This window comes from Cydia strobilella, chromosome 27, assembly GCF_947568885.1.
Source record: "Cydia strobilella chromosome 27, ilCydStro3.1, whole genome shotgun sequence".
Taxonomy (NCBI): Eukaryota; Metazoa; Arthropoda; class Insecta; order Lepidoptera; family Tortricidae; genus Cydia; species Cydia strobilella.
In genome coordinates, this window is record NC_086067.1 from 2,941,300 (window position 1) to 2,951,716 (window position 10,417).

At 36.4% G+C, this 10,417-nt stretch overlaps 1 protein-coding gene across 1 annotated transcript in view; it reads left to right on the forward strand.

Annotated features, from left to right (window-relative positions):
* Window positions 1–9,996, forward strand: part of LOC134753464 (uncharacterized) — a 50,055-nt gene extending 40,059 nt beyond the window's left edge. Inside the window, exons 2-3 of the mRNA XM_063689338.1 lie at window positions 7,829–7,901; window positions 9,771–9,996. Of these exons, the coding sequence (XP_063545408.1) occupies window positions 7,829–7,901; window positions 9,771–9,996 (299 nt within the window). The remainder of the gene's footprint in view (window positions 1–7,828; window positions 7,902–9,770) is intronic.
* The last annotated feature ends 421 nt before the right edge of the window (window positions 9,997–10,417 follow it).

Sequence of the window (10,417 nt, forward strand, 5' to 3'; positions counted from 1 at the left end):
ATTGATAAGACAAGTGAACCCGCGACCCCCGCAAAGCTAATAACGTTTTCATCAGCAGACGTAGGTATTCTATAGTAAATATAAGTAGTTAAATCTCGTTAATCAGGCATTTCGATAGTCCGGTATACCCCGTAATCCGGCACTAAAATTGGGGTACAAATGATCATTATGTCCTAATTCACTATGTGCGCTTACATTATCGCACTTCAATCTCTTTATAAATTGGTAAGTTCCAGATAACAGTAGAATTTTCTTTGAATTCAGTATTGTGTATTTCTAAGATATACTAAAAACACATCATAATAATATGCAGATTTGCTCTAACTTCCAGTAATCCGAATTTTCCAGTAATCCAGCTCTCTTCTGTCAGGCATTAGTGCCGAATTAGCGAGATTGTACTGTAGTCTGCTTATTCAACGTGGTCTTTATCTATAATACAATGTTTACAGTTGACTAATCACATTTGCAACACGTAAACGTTACGTTTTATACGTAACCACCAATAAAAGTCCATTGTCCTAACAAAAACACTTAAACTCTCAATACATATCACTCTTATTATCAATGTACGAAAGTCTAACTTAAAAATCCAATCACCTTTCGTGAGATGCGTCATCTAAAACATATAATTTTGTCTGAACGCATAGCTCAAACGCCTTAACTCTAAAAAGTCGTAAGTACACGACGCGAATATGATTGTTTGTACGTTTTGCAGATATGTAGTTAAGAGAGCAAAACATAAGAAGAACGTAAGAATATTATGCGTCGTATTAAGAAAGTAATACTCTATTATCATTGGCGCTTACGTCGTACAGCGTACATTTTATATTAGAAGATTTTTAAGAAGGTCTTAAGCGACTTTTAAGCTATGGTCCCATTTTCTATAGCAAAACAAGCTATGCGTTTTAGTGATGTATGTGCAGACATTGAACTGGCCTTTCACTCTCAGTGATTCACCTGATTGATTTTCATAGTGTACAAAAAGTGATGTTAGGATATTAATGTTGACGAAATGTCGACTTTGTTTAGCGCGTTTTTTTTGTTAAAAATATAGTGTTTTATGTTACTATATTGTCACAGAAATAAAATAGTCGCTTTACAGAAACTCGTGTAAGAAGTAGAATAGTACATTTCGATTCTAGTGCGGAAAGTATGTCATTACTTCACGAGTACCGAGATATCGAAGACTCGGGACAAGTGAAGAATGATATTTCCGCACGTGTATCGAACGACGTTTTTTAATACAGTTGCGAAAAAATAATAAAAACAACAAGTAAGGAATGAAAACTTTGGAAACTTAAAACGCCTCTTCTTTGACAGGCGTTTCGGCAGCTATTCCGTTCCATTCAGACAACTTATTAAGAACGGTTTTTCAATATTCAATATTAAAAAATAAACGTGTTATAATGATGATGAGGTAAGTAATTAAATTATAAAATATGTATATTTTTCGTATTCTTACATTAACAGAAGGTTTTTATGTTGATTACGTCGTTTAAAGGAAACTAATATTAACACTCATCAATAAGTAGTCATGAATTGGAACAAGTATAAATTTAAAAAAATTGGAAAAGTAAAAAGCACTAGTTCGCGAAAACCAACTTTCCGCACGCTAAACGTAACAGCTACGTAAAGTAGCCTAGTATAGTGTAAAAATGTAAATTTCATTCGACAGCGTGACGTGTGTTCGCGTTTGCGTTATGCGGATTTTGAACAGCGCGCCAAGCGGGACGTTTTGGAAACTCAAAATGCCATACAAAATGACACTTAATGCAAACGCGTACGGCACGTCACGCTATCGAATGAAATTTACACTAGGGGTACTGGAGAGGCTTAAAAAACTTTTCTAAAGTTCTTATACGAGTTTCTGTAAAGTGACTATTTTATTTCTGTGACAATATACTAATAACAAAATATACTATATTTTTAACATAAATCACGCTAAAAAACCCGAAAATGTCATTTCGTCAATCGTTATATATGACGTTTTCAATCAAAAGGTACCACATTGTCGCTTACCACAAGGACGCTCTGACAGGCTATTCGTATAGAGATGCAAGCAAATTTCACCCTTATGGTACGCGACAATGTGGTACCTTTTACTTGAGAACGACGCATATATTGTCGTAACAACAACACTTTTTAGGGTTCCGTATCCAAAGGGTAAAAACGGGACCCTATTACTAAGACTCCGCTGTCCGTCTGTCCGTCTGTCCGTCTGTCACCAGGCTGTATCTCATGAACCGTGATAGCTAGACAGTTTATATTTTCACACATGATGTATTTCTGTTGCCGCTATAACAACAAATACGAAAAACAGAATAATATAAATATTTAAATAGGGCTCCCATACAACAAGCGTGATTTTTTTGCTGTTTTTTCCGTAATGGTACGGAACCCTTCGTGCGCGAGTCCGACTCGCACTTGGCCGGTTTTTGTATAGTTGTTTTTATCTAACACTCTCGTGTAAGTAACCCATTTAGGTTAACGCAAGCGAAATTTAGTAATCGGTTGCGCTTTTAATACTAAATCATAATAGGAGCGCTTATATGGGGCAATTTCTATGAAAAGGGACCTTATTGTCGATGGCGCTTACCCCGCAAGCGTCGCGCGGCATTGTATTTATATCGGAGCATCTTTAATAATGGCGTAAGCGCCATCGGCAATAAGGTTCCTTTTTATAGAAAATACCACATATGTCGACACCAAAGAGAATTAAGTAGACAAAAGTGACTACACACATCAGTTTTGTTACCAAAACGACTATTATTTTCGTAGTCGACATCTAGCGCCAAGTAGCGGAATTATCAGTATTGCTACTCGACACTAGATGTCCCGTGTGTCGCGACTGACAAAAAGTGTATTGCTCAACAATTCACAACTAATATTATAAGCAGAAGGAGTTGAAAATAGAGTTCCGGTTAATCCGGTTATAATATTAGCTGAATATCGTTGAGCATTAGACTTTCCGTTCGTCGCGACATCTATTGACGAGTAGCAGTACTGATAATTCCGCTACTCAACGCTAGATGCCGACTACGAAAATAATAGTTTTTTTTTGTAACAAAACTGATGTATGTAGTGAGCACTTTATGTCTACTTAATTCTCTTTGACACCGCGAAGCGTCGAAAGGTGACATACCGATGTCAACTGCAGCTGCATTACTGTGGCGACATAACTGCTGCGGCCTGCGGGCGCTGTATCTGTCAATTTCCTTGATAACATGGGTGACGTTCGTCGCCGCATTGTAACATTCGGACGACAGTAGAGTCGACACATGAATCTTGTTAAATAGATAGAATATGAGCAGTTTATCACAATAAATTAGAAACTTAAAAAATATATGGAAATAATAAAAAAATACAAGACACGAAGTTTCGAAAAAAAAAATTTTTTTAACTTACAAATAGGAAAAAAAGGAATTTGTTTGAACAAAAGTTTATCTTTATGCTGACCGTAATATGCGGGTTTTAAGCGCATCATAGAAGGTTTATGATGACTACATACATACATACATACATATATATATAATCACGCCTATTTCCCGGAGGGGTAGGCAGAGACCACGGATTTCCACTTGCTACGATCCTGACATACCTCTTTCGCTTCCTTCACTCATAACATTCCTCATACACGCTCGCCGGTTTAGGGTGCTCCTGGCCTTTCTTCAGGATTTCCCCGATCTGATCAGAGAAAGTCCGCCGAGGTCTGCCCCTTCCAACTCCCGTTTCTACCTCTCCCGTTCTCCTCTCCGTTTATAGTTAACTGTGTAGATAAAATAATTCAAAGGATCAATCGATGGTCAGACAAAATAATTGTTTGTTATTTTCGGATATTACCCAGCAGATGCTGATTCTCCCTTTATCCAAGTTTCACGGATCACTGGATCAGTAGGGGCGTTTATTTCACACAACTTATTAAACAAATTAGCTATACAGGCTGACCGGAAATAGGGTTGTGTCAACAATTACGAGTAACATGTCGAATTTATTGCATTACCTGCTAAAATTTGTAATAAGGTATGTTATGTGCAATATTATAAACATTTTGAATTGAATTAGTTTATTAACTGATTCAAAATGCAATTTTGTATTAAGGCCACCAAACATCAAACATTTATTCAGCAAATAGGCCACAATGGCACTTTTATCAATGTCAATTTTTATTACAAGCAATAAAATTAACCAAAAATTACAAAAAAAAATAATTAAGTACAAATATGGAATCAATGAAATATTAGATACTTTGTTAGAGATGTATTCAGTCTCTAAATGTCGAATGTAGCCAACAAACCATATGTAGTTACCAAAAATTTTCAAGTTGTAGAAAATGATTGAGGGCGCCACTTCCTACTTAACTGTCACATTTTTGTAAAATAATGCATAAACATGGCAACAATTAATTAAGTATTTCTATTTTATTTTATTTTTGCTATTTTATGTCGCAATATAGATATAATTGAAGTGTGCAAAAGACATTTCATGTGTGTGAAAGAAACAAAATATAAATGAAAAAACTACCCCACTTTTAGGCCCTATAGCGTCCGCTAGCGGCCGCTTGAATGTCCCAAAACTTAAGGTTAGTGGTCCGGAAAATACGAAAAGCTTTATTCAAGAGATACTGTGGGCGATTATATCTTGGAATACATGCGTCTTACGTAAGCAACTCGCGAACGCGAAGCGAAGCGGTGCGGCGCGGCGGTCCCGCGGCGTTCGCGTTCGCAACGAGATCGCCCACGTAGGACACCTCTATAGGTATCAAGGATTGATTCACCCCACGCCGCGCCGCATCGTTTCGCTTCGCGTTCGCGTCTCGTTCGCCTACGTTGTAGATACGCTGCGTTACAAAAGAAAATAATTTGCGCAATACATAAAAACCATAAGTCTAGATTAGCTCTCTCTTAAAAAAACTTCAAGTTAATTTCGACTTGAAAAACATACCCATTTTAATACGCTTGAATTGTGGGATGTTTATTATTTTTAAATTCCAAGCACCCTGTAGTAAAATCGTTTAGATTTGCGTAATCGAGGGTGTGTGCTATGTGCTCGGTCAACCGTATGATTTGTTATTAACATACACGATAACTTAAACGATATGGGGTGAAGACAGGTACAGGACATGCATATAGTTCGAGCAAAGAGGATATAATAAGATAGAGCGGTACTGTCATAGTAAATTTTGTAACCCCAGTAAATTCACTGCCATCTAATCGACACACCTTAAAACTAAAAATGAAGATTTATAAAAATACGATAAAATGTATTTAAATATGGATAAATGTTTTTTTTTTATTTGCATTAATTATTTTTATGATTTTAACCCATGTTCTTTCACTGATATGCGTTAAAATTGTTAAATAACAATCGAAACCGTCAACGCCATCTATACGACAGTAGGCCAAAGCTAGTAGCGTCCTCTGATCGAGAATCAAATTTTCTTGATTTTCGAGGCACGTTTTTTCCTTAGACTGTATCCATCTATTACGGAGTTATATCTATCTTTGGTTCGAGCAATGCGCAATTTATTAGTATTCTATAAGATTTTATATTAAATGAAGACCAAAAAAACGAAGAAACAATCTTCGAAATTAAACTATCGTCAAACATATTTCAAAATATTTATTTTATTAATTTATTTATTTTATTATTTTATTCGAGACAACAAATGGTCCAATGAGTGTTAGTTGATCCTAGCCTACGTTAGTACTTAATTATTTATAATAATATATAATAATTATTAATAATAAACATAGATTTTGTCATTTGACAAAGTTTCCACATTAAAGGACGATCAAGCTAATTAGCTATCATGTTTAAGATGCTATTACTGCTCCCAGTAATAGCATCTTAAACATTTAGATCAGTATGGTTTCGCTCACTATTGTTTCTAATCGCTTATGGCGACATGTTTCGGATTCGTCGGGAATCCTTCCTCAGGCACGAGTGTCCGCGGCGGTTGTACTCCGTGCACATGCAACATGTCGCCAAAAGCGGCGATTAAAAACAATAGTAAGCGTGATTTGTCGTTAACGTATACGATATCGTGATTAATTTGTGAACGATATGGGGTGGAAGACAGGTGATTATACGTTTAGTTCGGGTAATACACATTTTTTCGGTATTCTATAAGAGTACAAGCAGGCCCCCGTCACTCGCTCAACGCCACGCGCTATATGCCTACCGCTCGGCGTATCGTCGACGATACAACCATCAGAGGGCCGCCGAAGGCCCGCCTGAGCGCTCGCACAGCACGTTTCCCGCGCTTACGCTTCAAAATGCCGAAACCACGTAATTATTGTGCAGTAGTCAAAAAACAAAGGAAAATTTGTCGTTTTTTTCATTGCCGAGACACGAAGAAAGGTGAAAATACTAATTTTAAATCTATCTTTATGAATTTTGTCACCATTTATTTCTTTGAACATAAGTAGGTAAATCGTAAATTAAGGAGTTTTTTGAGTCACGTATTATAAGAGTTGTTTTTAAATATTTGATTGACTAATAAAAAATGTGGTTGACATTCGTTTTATTACAATAATCATCATAGGTACAACCCTAGCGCATTCTTACGATGACGCGTTGGCACGTGACTCGCACGGCGGGCAACACAGTATCAACTCTTTGTGCGTGTACTTATGGTACATTTTTTCTCGTCCTGAGAAGCAGGTATTATTATATTATTAAGATTTTGTAGGCTATTATAGCGTAGGTATTTTCGCTTTTGTATGGGAATGATGTATCTGTTACGTAGTAACTATTTATTAATCTGTGGTACAAGGTACCTATATATAAGGTATATGATGACTGAACAGCCGGAAAGACATAAAACTTGAGTTTAATTTCTTATCATCCTGTAAGTATAAATCATCAGTAATAAGAAAACTACACGTATATTAAGTAGATGAAATTGAAAAAACCAAAAACTAACTTTTGTTTATTCTGGTTATCCTGTATACGACTGGTAGAGAATGCCTTTTGGCATTAAGTCCGGCATTTGTACATTTTTCTTTGCTTGTGCAATAAAGTTTAAATAAAAAATATCATAATCATAATCATAATAAAAAAAATATACAGGGTGACCAGAACAACGTTTAGATTTGCGTAATCGGGGGGTGTGCACAGTCAACCGTATGATTTGTCATTAACGAACACGATAATATAAACGATATAGGGTGGAATGGAAGACAGGTGATTATGGTTCGGGCAATGCGCAGTTCCGTAGTTCATCTATTATTACCTACCCTACTGCGAGAAGGGTTATGTTTTTAGGGTTCCGTAGCCAAAATGGAGATGGTGATTAGAGATCCCTGAAAGGAATAAGTTCGCCTTTGTACAAATGATGTATTTTTTTCTTGTTTTATGTTTCTTTTTATACAATAAAGAGTTTTAAAACGAAATGCGTATAGTTTCGTCATGTCCGTCTGTCTGTACGTCACAGCCATTTTACTCGGAAACTATAAGATATAGCTTAACGAAATTTGGAACTTTAAAGTTTATAAAAATATATTTTAGGGAAATAATAGCTCCTAAAGTTACAACTATTGTGTCCGCCCCTTTTAACTTTAGAACTAGGCGGGTGGTGCAAAAAAAAAAAAAACAGGAAAAAAGCTAGTCTATGAAAATTAATCGGAATATGATCGATTGGGCCATTAAAAAGTTTTAAAAAATCTTCCTATTAAAACTACGTCAGTACCTCAAGGATACACCCTTTTGCTTGTATGGTTTTTTGTGTTTTATTTATGTACGGAACCCTCCATTATGCGTAGTCTCAATTTGCCGGTTTTTTCTTCGTTTCAAACATTGTGATAATTAAACTGTTAATTTGTTCCAGGTCCGGGTCTCATCGACGAACTGGAGGCCTATATGGCACCCGTAGGGGACTACCCGCCGGACCGGAGGCTCGGGTATGTTATGGGGGTTCCCCTCATCTGGCAGAATATTATTTGTCAGAAATACACTTCGCATAACACGTATCGCAGAAAACTTTTAGTCGAATGATACTTGCCATAATAGTCATTTGGCATAATATTCATTTGGCAGAATTTTCTAAGCGGGCTAGGTTAAGGTTTTCTGCCGAGTAATTTGCAGAATTTCTTTTTGCATAACGTTATTATGCAAAAAGAAATTCTGCAAAGTAATATTATGCGAAAGGTAATTCTGCCAAACGACATTTCTGCCAAGTAACATTATGCAATACAAAAATATGTCAAAACTTTCTGCAACACAATATGGAACCGTGTTATGGCTCCTCTACACGATGGCCCAGCGCTGGACCAGCGAGATGGCCATGCGGTGGTTGAGAGCACGCACTATTTTATTTTCTTTTTTCTTTTTATTTTTATAGAAAAAGGTGGTCAATATTTACATACCGATTCACGTAAAAATTAACAAAAAAATTAACATTTTTCTATAATTACCTGTAAAAAAATATAAATTAATAACTTAATTAATCAGTTCCTTCATTAAAACATACATCCCTTTATAAATTATAATATTACAACCCCCTGATATAACAACAGTTGAACATTTTAATCAAACAATTCAATCTATTTCAATAAATTACTTTCATTTTATTTCACATTTGATTTCCATTTCATTTTTAATAATTTCATGCGACCTTTTGTTTACATCGACTTTTACATATCTCACAAAATCTAGTAAGCTACAAAAATAACAAAAATGTACAATTAAACATTTTACAATAATTCAGTAAATGTTTCAAAATAATAAATAAAAACACAATTACACTTTTGCACTAACAAAATTGATGTATGATTGTCGTATTTCAAAATTCGTATTTAAATAAATAAATATAAAATTAGAATTATAATTAATTTAAAAACTACTTAATTCTCACTTTTGAAAAGGGAAATATGGAATGGGCCACGTGTAGAGATGCGTACGCACCATCGCTGGCCCACTACCTTTGCCGTGCGGATAATAAACCGACACCGTGGGCATCCCATTGCCATCCCGCCGCACCATAAGCCATCCGACACCACTACCTCTACACGCTGGCCCGACTTAGTGGGTCAGTATGGCCCATCGTGTAGAGGGGCCATAATAACTATACTAATAGGAAATAACAAATATACTGTAGCCCCGGATTGGGCTAGCATAGAAGACGAGGTACCGTCAACCGGGGTGAATGGGGCTGGCTAGGGTGAATAGGGACAAAACTTAAAATGTGATTTACCTGAAAATTTCTTAAGACATACCCACACAACTTGTATCATTCGATTGAAAATAATAGTAGTTTTGTATGATTCAATTTGAGGACGTTTAGGTGCTGAGTGGCATTGGATTGTTGTATTAAAATTCTAGGCTCTAAGTTCTCAATTTTTAATTCCTAATAATTTTTTCTCTTGTCTCCTTCTCAATTCTCTAATCTTAAAATCCTTAAATTCTTGGTTCCTGATTCCTGAAAAATGATTTCTAATTCCTGATTCCTTATTCCTGATCACTAATTCTTGATTCCTGATCACTGATTCTTAATTCCTTTTTTTTATTCATAAGCCATAAATATAATGTGTAGTTACATGATGCTATGCAATGAACAGAGAATCAATAATACAGTTTTACCCAGAGGGTAATGTAGCTCGATATTTACATATTACCCCTGATTTCTGATTTTTGATTCCTGACTCTTCATTCTTTATTCTCTCTCACATACACACACAGTACCCATTTCTGACAATAAAGGAATCTTATCTTATCTTATCTTATCTTATATCAATTCAAAACTCTAAATTCCGAACTAATTTATTTTCCAGGAACCACCAACTGCCCGAGAGCCCCCCCGACTCCGGCTCGGAGAACCCCTACAGCCCCGACACCACCCACATACCGGTCCTACCAGAATACGTGGTCCCCTCGCACCTGCAGGAGCTGGTGCCGGGAGACTACATGTACGAGGAGCTGAAGGACAACCTGGATGTTGTGGTGATGCCGGGAGAGGTGGAGCTGGGGGGTAGGCTAGAGGGGATATATCCTAGGTAAGATTTAATAAACTAATAAACTGACTATGACTACCAATCTAAGTTCGATATGGGGAAGACCGGCATATAAAATTTATTGCAGGGAAGGCCGTCATAGGACCTCTCTTCAATATTTGTATACATACGTCGCTCAGATACAGAGAAAGAAAGAGCTTCACTCCTGCCTCTTTTGACGACCGGTCTGGCCTAGTGGGTAGTGACCCTGCCTATGAAGCCGATGGTCCCGGGTTCGAATCCCGGTAAGGGCATTTATTTGTGTGATGACACAGATATTTGTTCCTGAGTCATGGTTGTTTTTTATGTATTTAAGTATTTATATATTATATATATCGTTTTCTGAGTACCCACAACACAAGCCTTCTTGAGCTTACAGTAGCGCATAATCAATAAATCAATATTTTAATAGGACATTTTTACACAAA